The sequence below is a fragment of the Cnephaeus nilssonii genome, assembly GCF_951640355.1.
Source record: "Cnephaeus nilssonii genome assembly, chromosome: 12".
NCBI lineage: Eukaryota > Metazoa > Chordata > Mammalia > Chiroptera > Vespertilionidae > Cnephaeus > Cnephaeus nilssonii.
In genome coordinates, this window is record NC_137083.1 from 29,099,080 (window position 1) to 29,121,161 (window position 22,082).

Sequence of the window (22,082 nt, forward strand, 5' to 3'; positions counted from 1 at the left end):
GTATTCACAGTAGTAACTTTTTAAGAATAGCTATCTAACTTAAAAGCACTAGAAAAATGTTAAGCATTGTGCTTAAGAATTATGATGTGGAGAAAAAAAAGATGGCGACCGGCTGGAAGGTAGGGAGAGAGTGCGAGTGAGGAACCCATAGAGGAGAGTGTAGACGTGTGTGGTGTGTGTGTGTGTGTGTGAGCTAGGGTCAGTTAGATTCTGCACGTCTTCCAAGGGGCTCCCTAACTGGGCAGTCCTAGACGGCGCAGCCCCGCGCACAAAGCGGACACTTCTCAGCGGCTGGTGCGGACGCGGAGACCACGCCATCTTGGGAAACAGAGCTGCCTGAGACGCGGATCCTGGCTTCTGACACAAACCAGGACCCTGCAGCCACTGGGCACAGAGAACTGCTATCACAGCTTCAGACCAACAAACAAGAATCCAGACTTCTCAGCAGAATTCCGTGAGTCAAAGAGCCTACCCCACTCACAGCAGGCGCGCGAGCGCCATAGTAACTGATAGACCCGGCCCTCCCCCAAGCTGCTGAGTGCTCACAGGCGCGCCGAGAGCGCCATAGTAACTGATAGACCCGCCCCTGGCCCAAGCTCCCTAGCTTTGCGCAGGGACGCGCTCCCCACTAGGGAATTTGGCGCGGCACGGGACAGAAGCAGCTCCCGGTCGGGGAAATCTGTCAGTGCGCACAGAGGGCTCCCCTTCGGGGAATTTGGCTTGCGGGTCACAGCTCCCCCTTCTGGGAATCTTAGAGCGTGCACAAAAGGGCTTCCCTTCGGGGAAGTTGGCGCGCAGGACGGACTCCGCCCCCCTTCCGGGACTTTGGGAGAGTGCACCACAGAGTCAGCTCACCTTCAGGATTTTAAGAATGTGCGCTCTAGCCGGTTTGGCTCAGTAGAGAGAGCACACACAGGACGCAGCTCCACTTCAGGGAATTTGGCACGCCGGACACAGCTGCCTGGGATCCCTGACTCACAGCGCATTCACACTAAGAGCCAGCGACCCCAATTGTTGGTGCGTGCACACACAGGGACCCTGATTCTCAACGAGAAACCTCACAAGGCAACAGAGACTTTGACACTCGAGTCTTGGTGCAGACACAGGGAAACTCTGACTCCTGGCACATCCTAAGGATCTCATTTTCGGCGCATACCAACAGTGTGGTGCAGACAGGGCCCCTGATTCCAAGTGTGCACACGAGACCACACAGAACACTGGGGACACTGACCCTGGGCAAGTCTGGTTCCCACCAACCAAAGGCAGCCACACGTCCTAGTGTCAGAGCACTCCAGTGAAACTCGGGTGGAGCGAAGTCCCCACAGCACACGGCCCAGGTCCACGCAAACGGAAACTTGAGCTTTCTGGTAATAGCCAGAATGGGGAAACGAAATATCTCACAGAGGAAAGAAAATGTGGAGTCGCCAAGAATGGAAATTAGTGAAACTGAAGCTTGCAACATGACCGAAAAGGAGTTCAGAGTACTGGTCGTTGAATTTATACAACGGATGGATGAGAAAATCAACAACTTATGCAAGAATCAGGAAGAAATGAAGAGTGATATAGCTACAATCAAAAACACCATGGAAAGTTTCAACAGTAGACTACAAGAAGCAGAGGACCGAATTAGTGAGTTAGAAGATCAGGTACAGAAACAAGCTCAAGCAGAACAGCAATTGGAGAAAAAAATTAAAAAGCAGGAGGAAAGCCTAAGGGAGCTTCGGGACAACATGAAACGAAGTAACATGCGTATAATAGGGCTGCCAGAAGGACAAGAAGAGCAGCAGGGTTTAGAAAATCTATTTGAAGAAATAATGACAGAAAACTTCCCGGATATGGGAAAGATAAAAGTTACACAAGTAAAGAGAGTCCCAAGCAGGATCAACCCCAAAAGACCCACACCAAGACATGTCATAATTTCAATGGCAAATATAAATGATAAAGAGAGAATCCTAAAGGCGGCAAGAGAGAGACAGAGAGTTACCTACAAAGGAACACCCATCAGATTGTCAAATGATTACTCATCAGAAACACAACAAGCTAGAAGTGAATGGAAGGAGGTATACAAAGTGTTGCAAAGCAAAGGACTGAATCCAAGAATACTATATCCAGCAAGACTATCAATCAAAATTGAAGGGGAAATCAGGAGCTTTGCAGACAAAAAAAGCCTCAGGGAGTTTATCACCACCAAACCAGCAATGCAAGAACTGCTAAAGGGAATACTGTAAAAAGAAGAAATAAACAGGTAAGAAGGAATACAGACACAAAAATAGATATGACTGCAAACAAATACCTTTCAGTAATAACTTTAAATGTAAACGGACTAAATGCTCCAATCAAAAGACATAGAGTAGCTGAATGGATAAAAAAACACGACCCATGTATATGCTGTCTACAAGAGACCCACCTCAGAACAAGAGACTCACACAGATTGAAAGTGAAGGGATGGAAAAATATCTTTCAGGCAAATGGAAATGAAAAAAAAGCAGGGGTAGCAATACTTATATCTGACAAAATAGACCTCAAAGTAAATGCCATAACAAGAGATAAGGAAGGCCACTTCATAATACTAAAGGGAGAAATCCAACAAGAAGAAATAATTCTGGTAAACATATACGCTCCCAATATAGGAGCACCCAAATACATAAAAAAACTCCTGGAGGATATCAAGGGAGAGATTAATAGCAATACAATCATAGTAGGAGACTTTAATACCCCACTATCACCACTGGACAAATCCTCTAAACAAAAAATCAGCAAAGAAACAGCAATCTTAAATGACTCACTAGACCAGATGGAATTAATTGACATCTTCAGAACATTTCACCCCAAAGCCACAGAATATACATTCTTCTCAAGTGCACATGGGTCATTTTCAAAGATAGACCATATGCTGGGTCACAGGCAAAATCTCTTCAAATTCAAGAAGATAGAAATTATATCAAGCATCTTCTCAGATCACAGTGGCATAAAACTGGAAATCAACTACAATAAATACAATCCAAAGAAATCAAACACATGGAGACTAAACAGCATGCTATTAAACAAGGACTGGGTCACCAGAGAGATCAAGGAAGAAATAAAAAACATCATGGCAACAAATGACAATGAAAACACAACAATCCAAAATCTATGGGACACAGCGAAAGCAGTCTTGAGAGGGAAGTTCATAGCTCTACAGGCCTATTGCAAAAAACAAGAAACAATGGTAATAAATTACTTAACCCTACAACTCAAAGAGCTAGAAAAAGCGCAGCAAGAAAAGCCCAGTGTAACCAGAAGGAAGGAAATAACAAAGATCAGAGCGGAGATAAATGACATAGAGACCAAAGAAACAATACATAAGATCAACAAAACCAAGAGCTGGTTCTTTGAAAGGATAAACAAGATTGATGGACCTCTAGCCAGGCTCACCAAGAAGCAAAGAGAGAGGACCCAAATAAACAAAATCAGAAATGAAAGAGGTGAAATAACAACAGACCCTGCTGAGATACAAAGGATTGTTACAAAATACTACGAACAACTCTATTCCAACAAACTGGACAACCTGGAGGAAATGGACATATTCCTAGAAAAATATAACCTTCCAAAAATCAATCAAGAAGAATCTAAACAGCTCAATAGGCCAATAACTATGGACGAAATTGAAGCAGTCATCAAAAAGCTTCCGGCAAACAAAAGCCCGGGGCCTGATGGCTTCACAGGAGAGTTTTACCAAACATTCAAGGAAGAACTAAAACCTATCCTCCTCAGACTATTCCAAAAAATTCAAGTGGAAGGAACACTTCCAAGCTCCTTCTATGAAGCCAGCATCACCCTAATACCAAAACCAGATAAAGACAACACAATGAAAGAGAATTACAGACCAATATCCCTCATGAACATAGATGCCAAAATCCTCAACAAAATTCTAGCAAATCGGCTCCAGCAGTACATCAGAAAGATCATACACCATGACCAAGTAGGATTTATCCCAGGAATGCAAGGATGGTACAATATCCGCAAATCAATAAACGTGATACATCACATAAACAAATTGAAAGATAAAAATCACATAGTCATATCAATTGATGCAGAAAAAGCATTTGACAAAATCCAACACCCTTTCTTGATAAAAACTCTCAACAAGATGGGAATAAAAGGCTCATACCTCAACATAATACAAGCTATATATGATAAACCCACAGCAAACATCATACTCAATGGACAAAAACTAAAAACATTTCCCCTAAGAACAGGAACAAGACAGGGATGCCCACTCTCACCACTCCTGTTTGACATAGTACTGGAAGTATTAGCCACTGCAATTAGACAAGAAGAAGAAATAAAAGGCATCCAAATTGGAAAAGAACAAGTAAAGCTGTCTTTATTTGCAGACGACATGATATTGTACATAAAAAATCCAAAAGACTCCGTCAAAAAACTAATAGACTTAATAGAGGAATTCGGCAATGTAGCAGGATACAAAATTAACGCCAAGAAATCTATGGCCTTTCTATACACCAATAGTGAACTTACAGACAGAGAGACTAAAAAGGCAATCCCATTTACCATCGCGCCAAAAAAATTAAGATACCTAGGAATAAACTTAACTAAGGAGGTAAAAGACCTATACACGGAAAACTACAGGACACTGAAAAAAGAGATAGAGGAAGACGTAAACAGATGGAAGAACATACCATGTTCATGTATTGGTAGAATCAACATCATTAAAATGTCCATACTACCCAAAGCAATCTATAGATTCAATGCACTCCCCATTAAAATACCAACGGCATATTTCACAGACCTTGAAAGAACTCTCCAAAAATTCATCTGGAATAAAAAAAGACCCCAAATAGCCACAGCAATCCTGAGAAAGAAGAATAAAGTAGGAGGGATCTCAATACCAGATTTCAAGCTGTATTACAAAGCCACTGTTCTCAAAACAGCCTGGTACTGGCGCAAGAACAGACATATAGATCAATGGAACAGAATAGAGAATCCAGATATTGACCCAAACCACTATGCTCAATTAATATTTGACAAAGGAGGCATGAACATACAATGGAATAAAGACAGTCTCTTCAATAAATGGTGTTGGGAAAATTGGACAGATACATGCAAAAAAATGAAGCTTGATCACCAACTTACGCCATACACAAAAATAAACTCAAAATGGATACAGGACTTAAACATAAGACGGGAAACCATAAAAATACTAGAGCAATCCACAGGCAGCAAAATCTCAGACATATGCCAAAAGAAATTCTTCACTGACACTGCTCCTAGGGCAGTGGAAGCTAAAGAGAAAATTAACAAATGGGACTACATAAAAATAAAAAGCTTTTGCACAGCAAAAGAAACCATCAACAAAACAACAAGAAGGCCCACTACATGGGAGAACATATTTGCAAATGGCATCACTGATAAAGGTTTAATCTCCAACATCTACAGGCAGCTTATGCATCTTAATAAAAGGAAGATAAATGATCCAATAAAAAAATGGGCAACAGACCTAAATAGAATCTTTTCAAAAGAAGACAGAAGGAAGGCCAAGAGACACATGAAAACATGCTCAACGTCACTAATTATCCGAGAGATGCAAATCAAAACAACAATGCGGTACCATCTTACACCTGTCAGAATGGCTACCATCAACAAATCAACAAACGACAAGTGTTGGCGAGGATGCGGAGAAAAAGGAACCCTCGTGCACTGCTGGTGGGAATGCAGATTGGTGCAGCCACTGTGGAGAACAGTATGGAGTTTCCTCAAAAAACTGAAAATGGAACTCCCATTTGACCCAGTAATCCCACTCCTGGGAATATATCCAAAGAAACTAGAAACACCAATCAGAAAGGATATATGCACCCCTATGTTCATAGCAGCACAATTCACCATAGCTAAGATTTGGAAACAGCCTAGGTGCCCGTCAGCAGATGACTGGATCAGAAAACTGTGGTACATCTACACAATGGAATACTATGCTGCCATAAAAAAGAAGGAATTCTCATCATTTGCAGCAACCTGGATGGAATTGGAGAACATTATGTTAAGTGAAATAAGTCAATCAATGAAAGAAAAATACCACATGATCTCACTCATTTATGGATAATAAAGAACATTATAAAATTGAACAAAAAGATAGATACAGAGACAGTAAAGCATCAAACAGACTGTCAAATTACAGGGGGAAGGTTAGGGAGAGATGGGGGAGATAAGAGATCAATCAAAGGACTTGTATGCATGCATATAAGCATAACCAATGGACGCAAAACTCTGGGGGGTGAGGGCATATATGGGAGTGGGGTGGGGGGGGGCAATGGTAAGATATGTACACATATAATACCTTAATAAAAAAATTGGAAAGAAAAAAAAAAAGAATTATGATGTGCTAATTATTTACTATAATTCCAAGCCCACTTCTGAAAAGCTTAGCATTTCACTATAATGGCCTCTTATAAGGTGGCAATATAATGATCATGTTAACAGTTACCATTCATTCACAGAGCATTCATAAATCCAAAGCATGTGTTGTACTGCAAATGCAATATCTTACCAACATCTTCAGATGAGAACTCCCCATTCACTATTAAAGATGAGTGAACAAAAACTCAGACAGTATAAAGACAGTATAAAGAGTAGCTAGTTAGCCTCCCGAAGACTGGAGATTCTGATACAAATAGTCTCACCTGAGTCCCCCACGCCCACCCAACTTTTACTACTCAGCCCTGCTGGGCTTTTCTTAGTCTGTAAAGGTGTCTTCATGGAACTTGAAACTCATTTTTCTACCAAATGAGAAAGTGAATGGCTGGATTCTCAGCCGTATCCATAAAACCCTATTAAACTGGTAATGTTTGAAAAATACATAGTATTACAGAGCCTATGACTCATAAACCTCAAACTATGTTTTATTGGGGGGAAAATTACATGTGAATGGCAAGACTGAATGCCAGGATCACATCTTTCCCTGTTACAACTTCAACAGGAACTCTGTGAACTCCAAGTCACTGCTGGTAAGACCTTGATGGGCATGGGAAGAGGAGAGACTCACAGTGAAGAGTCTGGTAAAGAAGCAGTGAGTAAAACACCAACGGCATACTTCACAGACCTAGAACGAACTTTCCAAAAATTCATCTGGAATAAAAAAAGATCCCGAATAACTACAGCAATCCTGAGAAAGAAGAACAAAGTAGGAGGGATCTCAATACCAGATTTCAAGCTATATTACAAAGCCACTGTTCTCAAAACTGCCTGGTACTGGCACAAGAACAGACATATAGATCAATGGAATAGAACAGAGAACCCAGAAATATATCCAAATCACTATGCTCAATTAATATTTGACAAAGGAGGCATGAACATACAATGGAGTCAAGACAGTCTCTTCTATAAATGGTATTGGGAAAATTGGACAGATACATGCAAAAAAATGAAACTAGACCACCAACTTACACCATACACAAAAATAAACTCAAAATGGATCAAGGACTTAAACATAAGACAGGAAACCATAAAAATACTAGAAGAATCTACAGGCAGAAAAATCTGACATATGCCAAAAGAACTTCTTCGCTGATACTGCTCCTAGGGCAATGGAAGCTAAAGAGAAAATAAACAAATGGGACTACATCAAAATAAAAAGCTTTTGCACAGCAATGGAAACCATCAATAAAACAACAAGAAAGCCCACTGCATGGGAGAACATATTTGCCAAAGATGTCAACGATAAGGGTTTAATCTCCAACATTTACAGGGAACTCATGCAGCTTAACAAAAAGAAGATAAACAACCCAATCAAAAAATGGGCAACTGATCTAAATAGACACTTTTCGAAAGAAGACAGAAGGAAGGCCAAGAGACATGAAAACCTGCTCTAAATCACTAATCATTAGAGAGATGCAAATCAAAACAACAATGCGGTACCATCTCACACCTGTCAGAATTGCTATCATCAACAAATCAACAAATGACAAGTGCAGGCGAGGATGTGGAGAAAAAGGAACCCTCTTGCATTGCTGGTGGGAATGCAGACTGGTGCAGCCACTGTGGAGAACAGTATGGAGTTTCCTTAAAAAACTTAAAATAGAACTCCCATTTGACCCAGTGATCCCACTTCTAGGAATATATCCCAAGAAACTGGAAACATCAATCAGAAAGGATATATGCACCCCTATGTTCATAGCAGCACAATTCACCATAGCTAAGATTTGGAAACAGCCTAAGTGCCCATCAGCAGATGAGTGGATTAAAAAACTGTGGTACATCTACACAATGGAATACTATGCTGCGGTAAAAAAGAAGGAGTTCTTACCATTTGCAACAATATGGATGGAGATGGAGAACATTATGCTTAGTGAAATAAGCCAGGCAGAGAAAGATAAATATCACATGATCTCACTCATTTGTGGAATATAATGAACAACATAAACTGATGGGGAAAAAAATAGATCCAGAAACAGAGAAATATCAATCAGAACGTCAAACCTCAGGGAAGAAATTGTGAGGTAACCAGAAACCCAAGAATGCCTGAGAACGCCTTTCTAGCCACGCTAGCAATCACCAGATGTAAGGTAATTTTACCTGGGACAAGAGGGTAAGTATTTTGGACTTATGCTCCTGACCCTTCATGGGTAAGGCCCCTTACGTGGGCTGATCCCCTGACTAATGTAGTTACCAATAATACCAAACACCTTGGTCATCCAGGAGGTCCATGGGTGGGGCAAGAAAGTATAAATACACAGGGGTCTCCACCCAGCTTCCCTTTGGTATGACACAAAATCAAAACAATGCCCCTTTGGGTGTACAATTAAAGAGAGGTTTCTGGCTTGTGTGGACACCAAAGAAAGGGTGTCACTACTATCACTACTTGCCCCTGGTAGAGGTGCAGAAAATGTAACTAAGACCTTGTCTATATAAAAAGAAATGGACAGCCAGTTTGAAAGGGAATTGCCATGGACTAGAACAAAGAATATCCTTACATGATATTATTCTACACTGTCATTAAAATTTTTCCCAGATTTGGATCACCCCCAGTACTTATAATAGTTCCTCGCACCCTTGGGGATAAAAAAAAAAAAAAAAATCATGTTTGGTGCTTGGAGACAAACGTAACACATCTCTTGATATTTCAGAATTACAACAGCATAATATACAATTATCCCAAGCAAACTTACAAACTGATTCTTTGAATGTCTGGCAACAATTTAAAAAGGACATGTAAGGATTTAATCCCTTTCATTGTGTAGAGGGCCTCCTGGGCAGGCACCTGAGCATTCTATATTGGTCCCTCTTACCCTTTAGGCCAAGAGGGACCCTCTTCTCACAATTCAATTGCTCACAGGTGTTGCATGAGCTGTCTGTTCATGTCGAGGTTGAAGTCTCGTGATGACTGGTGCCATGGATCTGTCTCTCGCTCAGTGGGGCAAACTGAGCCCTCCCTGGAGAAGAAACCCGGGTTCCCCAAGATATGTGATCAGTGCTGGGGCCCCGCCAGCAGGCGAGGGGATCCCAAGGCAGGTGCTGGGCATGGAGGCCACGGGGGCATAGGCTACCAAGGAGACAAAACTGAACCTCACATCACCCTGCTTGGCCCCGGAAGATGGCTGGTTAGCCAGAGACGGGTAAGATTCCTCAGGGGAGGAACAACCTAAGACAGACACAGTCGCAGAGGGGCCATCAGGAGAGAATTTGGGGGTCAACAGAGGTGGGGAACAGAACCTCACCCCCCCAACATTTCAGGGGCCTGAACCCTAGCCCCTTCTGAGGGAGGTCTCCTGCCCCCATGGCTGCTTCGTGCTTCCCATGCCCAGCTCAGATCAGGACCCAGGTGACTGACAGAGACTTGGCCGACAGCAGCTGCCCTCTCACTCCAACAAGAATTGTTTGAGTTGCCTTGTACCCATGGTGTGGGGAAGTGGGTTTATGATATCTAAATCCAGCCTACCACCAGGAATGCTCAGGACCTACTCAAGAAGGCAAATAATCCTTTCCACTAATATTTACAGGGTAAAATAAGATTGTTGTTAGAGTATTAAATTTGACAGTAAAATAGTAGTCAAGTTTTCAGGCAAATTTAAATTGGCTAGTTGAAACAAGCGAATATGCTAGAAAAATTAATTGTATTGGACAAAAAGGTGTTCCTAAAGTATTAACTAAAATTTTTATTGGTAGTTCATCTCATGATAAAATTGCACACCATGTAATGAACCTAAAACAGTAATATTATAGTGCAAAAAATTAAAATTTAAAAGCCATCAAGACTACATTATAAAATTTTCAAAAGCCTCCTAATATTTAAATCAAGAAAGGGGGGGGGGGATTGTAGAAGAATATCATGTAAGGAAAAATAACCTGTAAGTAAATTACATCTAGAAAATTAATACTTTAGAAAATTAATTGTAAGGCTAAAAGCAAGACACCCATGAAAAACACACAGGTGTCAAAACAAGCCAGAGGAAAATCATTTGGGCAAAAAATGAAATAGGATCCCAAGTCAAATTTATAGGAAATATTCCTTTATTAACTTTTGGTCGAGAATATGTTTTTATATTTTCAGAAAACAACTCCGAGACCATGTGGATTCCAGCAACAGAGAGGAATAGACAGGACTACTCCAGCCATGAAGTCAGAAGAGAAACAGTCCAGAGATGGAAGACACTGACGTCGCCTTGCCATACTAGCAGTCAGCAGCTGTGCATCACTGCAGGTTGCCCAGGACCAAACCAGAGAGAGTCGGACCTGCATTACCACCATTTGTCCACCATCCAGAACTGAAATGTCAGTGCTGACATGTACACATAAGGAACTGTTTGACATTGAAGTTGGGTCTCAAAAGAACTGTTGGCCCAGAAAGAAACTCACTACAGACTGACTCATTTGCCTGTCAGCATAACCATTACTGCTTTTCTCATTTTCGGTTCTTATAAGTGTATTTCTATTAGCACATGATCTCACTCATCTAGAGGAAATAATGAACAACATAGACTGATGAACAAGAACAGACCCAGAAACAAGGAGGCATGGATCAGACTGTCGGGCCTCAGAGGGAGGGTAGGGGAGGGTGCGGGTAAAGGGGAGAGATCAACCCAAGGACTTGTGTGCATGCATATGAGCCTAACCAGTGGTTAAGAACAACAGGGGGGTAGGGGCATGCGTGGGGAGGGGTGTGGGATGGGAATGGGGGGGATGAGGACAAATATGTGATAACTTAATCAATAAAGAAATTAAATTAAAAAAAAAAAGAAGCAGTGAGATGGCTGGAGAGGAAGCTGAAAAGAGCTTAGAAAGAACCTATGGGAAGGCAAGGAATGGAATGGCAGTTTGGTACTCAACTTGGCAGCAGTTTCTCCTACCTTTTGCTTAGGCCTTGTATCGACCACTGTGTAATGCTGTAATGGGGCCAGGAAAAGGAAGAGAGAGAGAGAGAGAGAGAGAGAGAAGAAATGCAAAGCTAAAGTTTTCCCTTCCTTTATCTACTCTTTATCTTGCAATCAAGCTTTCTCCAGTTGGTTGAGTGCAAGCACTCCAAACCCAAAGCTAAACAGCATTGTTTGATGAAAACACAGGAGGCTGGTGGAAGAGGATAACATTGTAAGGTTGTCTACAGTACTGAGAGTGGACAAATCCTAAGCAGAGCATAAAGGAGAGGAAAACAGTCATTGCAAGATCCAACTTGGTGCTCAATAGTGTGTAAGTCTGATGGTTGAGACTGTCTGTACCGGCCTTGAGCCATCTGATTAATGATATATCAATACCTTTGTTAAGGTTTGGCTCAGTGGGTAGAGCATCGGCCTTCGGAATGGAGGGTCCTGGGTTCAATTCCAGTCAAGAGCATATGCCCGGGTTTCGGGTTCAATCCCCAGTAAGGGGTGTGCAGGAGGAAGCCAATCAATGATTCACTCTCATCACTGTTTCTCTCTCTCTTTCCCCCTCCCTTCCTCTCTGAAATCAATAAAAATATTTTTTTAAAAAAAGAATATCTTAATCATTTTCCCTTCTTTTTATATACTTTTAAAAGTGTGGGTTGCTGAAACCGGTTTGGCTCAGTGGATAGAGCGTAGGCCTGCAGACTCAAGGGTCCCAGGTTCGATTCGTAGGGGGTGTGCAGGAGGCAGCTGATCGATGTTTCTCCCTCATTGATGTTTCTAACTCTCTATCCCTCTCCCTTCCTCTCTGTAAAAAATCAATAAAACATATTTAAAAAAAAAAAAAGTGTGGGTTGTTCAGATTTCTCATTTTATTCCTTAATATCTGGTTACATTGTTTTGCTTTCTTATACTACTGCTTTTGATTGATCTTTTTCTTTATTCACTGTCTAACATTTCACTAGCCTACTTAATTGTTATGATCTTTGATATATGAATAGTCAATATGAAACTCTGATGACATTGTGAAAATAACGACATTTAACAGCATATTCTCTAAGTATACCAACAATGCACAAATTCCATAAAAGAGAAATATGCTGGCCCCAAATTACAATTTATGTTTATTTCCTATTCATGAACTATCTCTCTGGAAGTATAAAAATAAAGATATGACTGATACTTACCCCACTAGACCTACATCAGCTATAAGTTTTAGATCAAGGTGAATTATTCGTCTCTGGCCTTTCAATGGTAAGAAATTTGTAAGGAATTTACCACCAAGTCCTCCTTCAGCTACCAAAATTCTGTCTTGTTCTTTATTGAGTTCTCCTTAAAAAGAGAGATAAAGACACTGAGAACCAAGATTAGTAAGTGAAGCTAATCCACTAATGACATTTTTCTTTCAGAAATTTCTATTAAAAGCTTGACCATGGCCTGGCCGGAGTGACTCACTAGTTGAGCATCGACCTGTGAACTAGGAAGTCGTGGTTCAATTCTATCTCTCTCCCCCTCCCCTTTCCTCTCTGAAATCAATTAAAAAAAAAAAAAAAAAAAAAGCCTGACCCTGGAAAATACTTTTGTATGCAGTTGAAAGAGTTTATTTATGTTTTAAAAACAAGTTAAATACTCTTATATCTTTAAAATAATCTGAAATCTAGCAGTTAATTTTGAACAGCCTTTACATATATTTTAAAAAGTTCTTTCATAAATTAGCAGTTAATGTTTAAAAAAAAAAATTCTGAAACTCAAGAGGTGCTATTCCCCACAACTTCCAAACACAACTTCAGAATCTACAGTACACTTACCTATAATTTTACCATTTTCATCAGTTACTGAAATACCCACAGGTGCAGGAATTTCACAATCTTTTCCTTTGGAGCCTTTCAGTGCACTAACACTACAAAATAAATAAATAAATAAATAAATAAATAAATAAATAAATAAATAAATAAATAAATAAAGCAAGCAAGCAAGCAAGCTAAGATAAAATAAGGAAAACCCACAAAATTAAATGGCTTATGCTTCAAGTGAATATAATGGCCTATAAAGAAGACTGGCAACCAACTCTTCTGATGTAGATGTTAAATGGCCAAATATAAAGGAAAAATAAAATTATCCCTAATTATTTATTTGCATTTTAGACTATCATATCCCAATAAAAATAATATTAAGTAATAATTTAAGTTACCAAGCTAACCACCAAAAGTTATTACAAATCATAATAAATTAATATATTGTACACCTGAAATATACACAAATAAACTAGAAAAAGAAAAATCAATTGAATAACAAAGCTTTTAAAAAACTGACCTCAACTGAGAGTACTTTAATTAGAGGGGGTTCATCTAGCTGCTCATGAGAGAATAAATTGGTACAAACTTCTAACTAGTAAATTCACTTCTGAGAATTTATCCTAAAAGAAAATTGAACAAACATGTAAACTATTATATATACATGAATGTGTGTTACATTGAGTATAACAGTAAAAAAATCAATAATTACCTAAATAGATGAATGACAAAATAATATTATTTCCAATACTATAATACTCTGGAGCCATAGTAAAAACAGCACAGAAAAAAAGTTAAGTGAAAAGAGGAGGTTGCAAAATATTGTCCTCTCATTTTTGTACCCCCCAACTATCTACATACACACAAGATTACATTTGTGTAAACACACAGAAAAGTCTAAGAAAAGACAAGAAAAGGTTAATACAAGTTATTTCAGAAATTATAGGTGACCTTTTATAAAACCTTTTTATTCCTGAACTCCCTGAGTAGGTCAGAATTCCCAGACCCACACACATGTGTAGGCTCTCTCATTCATATGACTTGTCACAGTTATAATTTTTCATTTTTCAGGTGTTTGATTAATGTCTGCTCTCCCACTACACTACAGTAACTTGCAGAAGGGGAGAGAACATATTAGTTTAGATCATCATTGTATCCTATCCATCTAGTACAGTGATTGGTACATAGTGGATACTCAATTAACATTAGTTGAATGAATGAATCGGGTTGACAGTAATGGATGAATTAGAAATATAGTAAAGAAAGACTTAAATAGAACACTCCTCTTATTGGGATGTGTGTGTTGCAATTTTTAGAATGTAGAGGCAAGCTTTAATTTCATTCTTATTCGGTACCATTGGTGAACTTTCTATTAAAATATCTTATTAAAAACACTGACACTTAAATTTCAGAATAACATTGGATAGTTTTTTAAATAGTTGAAATAGTATTTGATAATGTTCATAGTTGAGCAAGCATAAACCAGTTTACTGGGAGATGATTTCACGATGAACAAAAGTAGTCTGATTTTTAGTAGACATGTTATTAAATATATGAAATTAAAATCTTACTCAGTTATCTATATTTTGGAAGTAGTGTTTAAACCAAGACTTGAAAGGGAAATAGGACTTTGCCAGACAAGGCAGGAAAGGATCTGTTGGCCAACCAAATATATATGTATATATGTATATTTATATGTGTGTATACACACACACATACTGGACTAGGAAGGAACAAGCTGTTTGGAGAAATAACAGTTATTTCTAGCATAACACTGGTACAAGTACGGTAGTGTGTTATGAACTAAAGACACTGTAGTCCAGATCATGAAGAGACAGATATGCTCTGTTGGAAAGTTTGAAGATTATCTTAGACAGGGAACATTGAAGGATTTTAAGTAGGCAAGTGACATTAACAAGATGATGTTTTAGAAAAAGCACTCTAGGAATAACTGGATAAAGAATGGACTGAAGGTGATGACTAAGACTGGAGACGGGAGACCAAATTGGAGAATATTGCAATATTTCATAAATAATGACTGTCTGAATTAAAGTCTGGCCTGGACCTATCGTTCCAGTCTCGTCTTCCTCTACATTCTGTGTTTTCTGCATTCCAGCCACACTGGCCTGCTTTTAGTGTCTTATACTGCTACTTGTCTTCTATCACTGGGCCTTTGTTCATGTTACCTTTTCTGCAATGCCTTGTTCTCCCCTTCACCCAGCTGGTTCCTATTAATCCTTTAGATTTAAGCCTCTCTGTTCTAAAAATTCAACACACACAATGCAGTAAGAAATATGTTCTATTTAAATCTCTCTTAACATTTAAACATTGTATACCATCTTTACATATACCACTGATCTAAACACTTTAAAATAACATTCTGTATTCAAAACTTTAATTACTGAATTCTAACAAATACTAGAGGCCTGGTGCACGAAATTCGTGCACGGAGGGGGGTTGTCCCTCAGCCCAGCCTGTACCCTCTTCAATATGGGACCCCTCGAGGGATGTCCGACTGCCCGTTTAGGCCCGATCCCGGTGGGCAGTCGGATCCCTAAACGGGCAGTTGGACGTCCCTCTCACAATCCAGGACTGCTGGCTCCCAACTGCTTGCCTGCCTTCCTTCCTGATTGCCCCTAACCGCTTCTGCCTGCCAGCCTGATCACCCCCTAACCACTCTGCTGCCAGCCTGTTTGCCCCCAACTTCCCTCCTCTGCCGGCCTGGTCACCCCTAACTGCCCTCTCCTGCAGGGCTGATCACCTCCAACTGCCCTCCCTTGCAGGCTTGGTCCCTCTCAACTGCCCTCCCTTGCAGGCCGGGTGCCTCCCAACTGCCCTCTCCTGCTGGCCATCTTGTGGTGGCCATCTTGTGTCCACATGGGGGCAGGATCTTTGACCACATGGGAGCAGCTATATTGTGTGTTGTAGTGATGATCAATCTGCATATTACTCTTTTATTAGATAGGATAGAGGCCTGGTACAGGGGTGGGGCCAGCTGGTTTGCCCTGAAGGGTGTCCCTGATCAGGGTGGGGTTCCCTTGGGGCGTGGGGCAGCCTGGGCAAGGGGCCTGTGGTGGTTTGCAGGCCGGCCACGCCCCCTGGCAACCCAAGGGGAGGCTCTGGTATCTGGAATTTATTTTCCTTCTACAATTGAAACTTTGTAGCCTGGAGCGGAGCCAAGCCTGGGGCTCCCTCTGAGGCCGGTAGCCATTTGTGTTGGGGTTATAATTGAAACTTTGTTGCCTTAAGCAGGTGGGCCCGGCCAGGGTGGGCCAGGGTGTGCGAAAAGCTTTGCTTCCCCTGTTGCCGGCAGCAACCCTGGCCTGCTCTCTCAAGCTCCATCCTGCTGCCATTTGTTTGAGTTTGTTTACCTTCTATAATTGAAACTTTGTAGCTTGAGTGGAGGCTTAGGCCTGGCAAGGGCAGGCGGAAAGCTTGGCTTCCTCTGTTACCTAGGAAACCTGCTCTCTGTGGCTGTAGCCATCTTGGTTTGGGTTAATTTGCATGCTCGCTCTGATGGGATGGTGGGCGTGGCTTGTGGGCGTGGTTTGTGGGTGTGTCGGGGGTATGGTCAATTTGCATATTTGTCTATTATTAGATAGGATAAGGCTCTCAAAATTTGTCCTATAAAATGGTCTCATAAGACAAAATGCTCAAAAGAAATTTAAAGGATTTCCCCAAAGATTCATTTACAAGCAGGGGGTGCTGCTGCATATTTTGGGCAGGAAAATTTGAGGTTGTCTTTGTTGTAGGGAGTGTCTGGTATAGGGTGTTTAGTATCCCAGCCTCTATCCTTTACTTATATCCGCCCCCAAGTAAGTGTCACATTTCATCATCGGGAACTATGACAAATAAACATATCAAAACACTTCTGTGGGAAGAAAAAAAAGAAACAGACATAAAATCTAGCTGTTATACCAATACCTCCTATGGAATAACAGAATAAATAGGCCTGAGGAATCATAGCCTGCAATTTAATGGAAGCTTTAAGAATTTTTTTCTTCATTTTCTTTATAACAAAAGAAAAAATTCTTCTCATATTTTGAGGTCAACATTGTATGTTCCACAGAAAATAACAACACTAATGAAAAATAAAGTAAAGGCTTTGTCACAGAAAGAACAAAACAGAAGCAAAAGGGAAAACATAAGAGATATCAGTGAAATGGGCTCTAAATTTTCAGCACTGCCTGTAAGATGCTGGTGGAACTACTGGTGGTGATGGGATGGAGAAGCTTGGTTGAGATTTGAGAAAGGTTTCCTAAAAGAAGAAAACAGTGGGAAAATTCACTTTCTGTTTCTACAGAGGAAGTACAAACAAATATAAATAGACATTGGGAGAAGAAAAGGATAAAAAAAGTTTGAATGCTCCAAAACATTTCTTAGTAACTATCTTTTATCTTTACTAGAGTTGAGACAAATGAAGATTTTTGCTCAGTTACAAATACCGGATATAATTTACTTCAAATCACTAATTACAACTTTATCTTTTAATTTTTTTTCCTTTTGGGAGGGATTACTTTCATAAAATCAAAGTCATTCAATAAATACTCACCGACTGTTTGCTCCTTCTCCAGCCACAAACCGTTTCTGAGGATATTTGTCTTTAAGTTGTTTTAAAGTCATTCTTTTGGTGGCTACAACCCAGACGTCACCACCTTTTCCACCTTCTCCACCTAAGCGAGGGTAACCCATTCCACCACTTCCTCCCTTGGCGAAGAGTCTTAGGTTATCAATGAATTTTCCATACTTAAAAAGAGAAGGAGAGAGAAAGAGAACATTTGTACACCAAATGTGCTTACCAATAAGAACTCCTTTCTAGTTCTTTGTTGCCACTAAAATGCCTGAAAAAGTAAAAAAGGGCTTCCTGGATGCAAAATTTAAAGTCTTTTCTCAGTTCATCTCCTGTCTGACCTCCTCTTCCCATTTAACTCTTAAAACCTTTATTCCACCACCCCCCCCCCCCCAATTATCAACTGTTGTCCCACCTATCCTCAAGGTCTCTGACACTGGTCCACTTTTCAAACTAGACTGTCTCCCCTGGGTGATTTCAGCCTGTACCAGTAACTATTACCTAGGTGAAACATTCTCTATGTCTATTGGACATCACCAAGATGTAAGCTTAATAGTCTAGAGCAACTGAGAACAAGATCTGTATTTAACTTATATTACAGACCCCTCAAATATGTAACTTGTTCCTGGGTATTGAAAGGGTAAGTCATCTCAAATACATGTTACTATGATAGAACCAAACTTTTCCTTACGTGAAGTCTGTTCCTCCAATGTTTTCAAATAATGGAAACATAGTTTACTACTCATGGAGATTATATGTGAGAATCTTTGATTATACCTGCTTCTTTTCCTAAAGCCCTAGCTCTTTCCTTCCGGGTACAAACTGCTCTAGTACCTTAACCGTTACATTACCTCCTAACTGGTCTATCAGTGTTTAGTCATTCCTTCCTCAACCCATCCTGCATCTTACTAAGCTATTTTTCCAAAAATGGATCTCTAAGCATGTTTCTCCCTTATCCAAAAACTATTCAAGGGTTTTTGTGTGTCTGTATATGTTTTGCTGTTTATGAAGTAAAGTCTACAATTCTCAGTACTGCCCTAGGCAGTTCTGCTCAGTGAATAGAGCGTCAGCCTGTGGACTAAGGGTCCCAGGTTTGATTCCGATCAAGGGCACATGCCGGGGTTGTGGGTTCAATCCCCAGTGTGGGGTGTGCAGGAGGCAGCCAATCAATGATTCTCAATAAAAATATATTAAAATCCATAAAAATATATTAAAAAACAAAATAAAATGCTCAGTACTATATTCAAAACTCTTAGCCTACCTTCAGTTCATTTCCATTCGTTCACCCCTCCTATGTTCTTCCTCTTTTGCTCTGTACTACTAGTTATACTGTCACATCTCCATGCCACTCTGCTCATGCTTCTCTACTTCTGTCATTTGTTCTTTTCTACCGTAAACCCACCTGAATGCCATTTGCTGATGTCTTCCTTAATTCCTTTAATCAACACTTATCAACTTTGCCCACCTCTTAGTCATTTGATTATACCTCTATTGGTATTAGTACACTTTCTGAAATCTTATACAGCATGTAGTATTTACTTCTGTTTCCCTGACTAAATCAAGACCTTCTTGCAGGTAAAGAGCCTATGTATTAACTCTCAGACTATCAAGATTCCTTACAGAGTAATTTCTTAAATTAATCATCTTCACATCTTTAGTCATCTAGAGTAGTTGCAAGTATCGAAAACATCTGTAAACCTTTTGCAAAATACGTATACTCCGCTGACCTTTCTGATATACTCTGGTGGAGGGGAGGGGAGGCTACGTCAAGCCAGGACATCTAGCAAAAGCTCTCTTGGTGATGCCGATGCAGTTCAGACCTGAGATTGCGGTGCATGGGTCATAGCAAAGAATCAAAGTTCAGGGACTCATTTAAGTATGCAAATGTATTCATAAAACAAAGTGTTGTAAGAGAATAAGGTGGGAGAAATATATAAAAGATAAACTTGAGGGCCAACCAGAGCATTTTTCTCTGGACGTGAACTTATGCTGTGGTTCTGGAGAGGCTAGATCAGAAATGCATCACCTGTAAGTGAAGAATTAGATTCCAATTGCAAACGACACTGATTGGAAGTGACTTTTCATGGCAGTAAGGTTACACAAGTTAATAACTGATCCACAACAAAATGCAGTAGTTTGTGCATTTTTACTGCTTTAGATTGAACATATTCAGAGACTTAGAACCCAAACTTAAAAGAAATGCCTCAATCTCATCGTTAGTAATAAGGTAATGCCTAAACTACAATCCTGGCTAGTTTCAAAAAACATTACCAGTAAAGCTCTCAAGGAAGCTTTTAAATTTGAAGCAACTTTACATTTTTTACAGTTTGATTTTAAAACCGACACTACACAAAAACTGACCTAAATTTCTTGCAAGAAGGCAAGCCTATTATTACATATTTTCATTTCTCTCTCTCCCTTTCTCTCTGATAAGAATGTACCTAGCACTGATGAACAGTCGTCTTTAGAAAGCTCTTAAGAACAATGCACTGAAGACAAAATGTATATGTAAACGGCCTAGGACTACGAATACTATTTCTTAAGAGGAAAATACACGATTTGAGCCAAAAGCCAAACCTACACTCCACGTATACGGTATTGCATGTCTAAAAGCAGGCATATGCCCCAGCTCTTCATCCCACGTCACACAATTCCCCAGAAGAACCTCATACCCTGTCCCCAAACAACCGCCCTAACCGAGCCGGGCAGACACACCCCCGCTCCCAGGCCACCCCGAGAGAAGAAGACGGAAGAAAAAAGCAGGAGAGAGACCCCCAAATAGAAAGAGGGGGTTGGAAGAGGACGGCCAGAGCCCCCAGGGGGGGCTAGAAGCACCCGGCCCTGGGCCGTCAGGCGGAGGGGCACCTGTCACGCACCTTCCTGAACAAGGCGCAACCGCAGTGCACCATCACTGCGACCCGCCAGCACTCGCTCCCGCAGAACGTGTCTGCGCTGAATCACCGCGCAGCATTTCTACGTCATTGCCCGGCGCAGACTGTGTTTCTCCGCAGGCTCCGCGGGAAAGCCGCATGCGCCGTCAGCTGCACCTGCACAGGGATAGGCGCATGCGCGGTGTGGTGCGCCCTGCGGAAAGGTGGGCGGTGTTATGGTTTGTGGGAAAGCAGCGCGGAGCTGTTGTCGAGCCCGGCCGTGTGGCTCAGTGGTTGAGACTCGGCCCATGGGCTCCATTCCCAGTAGGGGTGTGCAGGATGTAGAACAATGAGTCTCATCATTGATGTTTCTGTCTCTCTATCCCTCTCCCTTCCTCTCTCTAAAATTAAAAAAATATATATGTTTTTAAAAAGATATTTTTCCTTATGAAAGATATATATTGTATGATGTTAAACTGCCAACAGACGAATATGAAAAATGTCAAACCTGATTCTCTTCTTTGTAGATCATCTAAATTGATTTTGTGCCTTCTTACCCTGTCAATTAGGTACCCACTTTTTGTCTATCATGCTTTGGTTCAGCTTGTCCATGACTAGGTTAGAAACAGCAAAGGTAAAGTCTGTCATCAATTTCACACCCCTCTCTCTGGTGTCCATTAATTTCCTAGAAGTGACGGGATCTTCCCCTCCACACCAAAAACTCATTTCCCAGGGCCCTCAAGGGAACCCCTACTGCGGTCTTCCTTTGGCATCTTCAGTTTCCTCTTTCTTCACTCTCATATCAAAACTTACCCAGCCCCTACTTTATTTTGAGGACATTAGCAAGGACTATAATTTTTGTTATGAACATTATAGATTAGCAAGCAGTAATCATTAAATTGGATTAGTTAGTACTTATTAACAAAATGCTTCCTCTGCATTTCCTCTTCCAGAGCCACCTCAAAGACAAAACGTTGAAATAGGTGTCTTTTTTAGTATTCAGAACCTCCCTTTTATGCGTCCCCCTTCTCTTCTTTATAATTACTTCTTCTTACTATAGGTACTAAGTACCTCCCTGCCTTCTTCTGATAGTGCCCATTGAAACAGAATCTCAGGCATGGATTTGATACCTGTATTTTACTAGCTGGCATGATTTTTAAGTCAGTGTGTTAATTCTCTCAGAGCATTTACTTTTTTATTTTTTATATCTACTAAAAAAATGTGAAGCTATATTGTAGGAGATCCTTCAGTGTAGGAAATATGTGGAAACAGAGGAGGCTTCTTGGTATCACTAATATAATAGAATATCACAGCTGATTTTGCTTCTATAAGACTCATTCTAACCTAATTATTTTATTGATTCTATAACCTAATTGTCATCAAGCTTCACTAGCTTTCGTATACAAAGGAAATAATATAACCCAAAGCTCTTTTTCACTGTAATCCTTTATCCATACTGATCTCCAGAGATGGTTTCCCTCCTTAAATAACAAATTTGGTC

At 40.5% G+C, this 22,082-nt stretch overlaps 1 protein-coding gene across 1 annotated transcript in view; it reads right to left on the minus strand.

Annotated features, from left to right (window-relative positions):
• GTPBP10 (GTP binding protein 10) overlaps window positions 1–20,713 on the minus strand; it is a 36,123-nt gene extending 15,410 nt beyond the window's left edge. Inside the window, exons 1-4 of the mRNA XM_079786177.1 lie at window positions 20,588–20,713; window positions 17,694–17,887; window positions 13,157–13,248; window positions 12,536–12,680 (exon numbers count right to left, since the gene is read on the minus strand). Coding sequence (XP_079642303.1) covers window positions 12,536–12,680; window positions 13,157–13,248; window positions 17,694–17,887; window positions 20,588–20,620 — 464 coding nt within the window. The 5' untranslated portion in view covers window positions 20,621–20,713. The remainder of the gene's footprint in view (window positions 1–12,535; window positions 12,681–13,156; window positions 13,249–17,693; window positions 17,888–20,587) is intronic.
• Window positions 20,714–22,082: the final 1,369 nt, after the last annotated feature.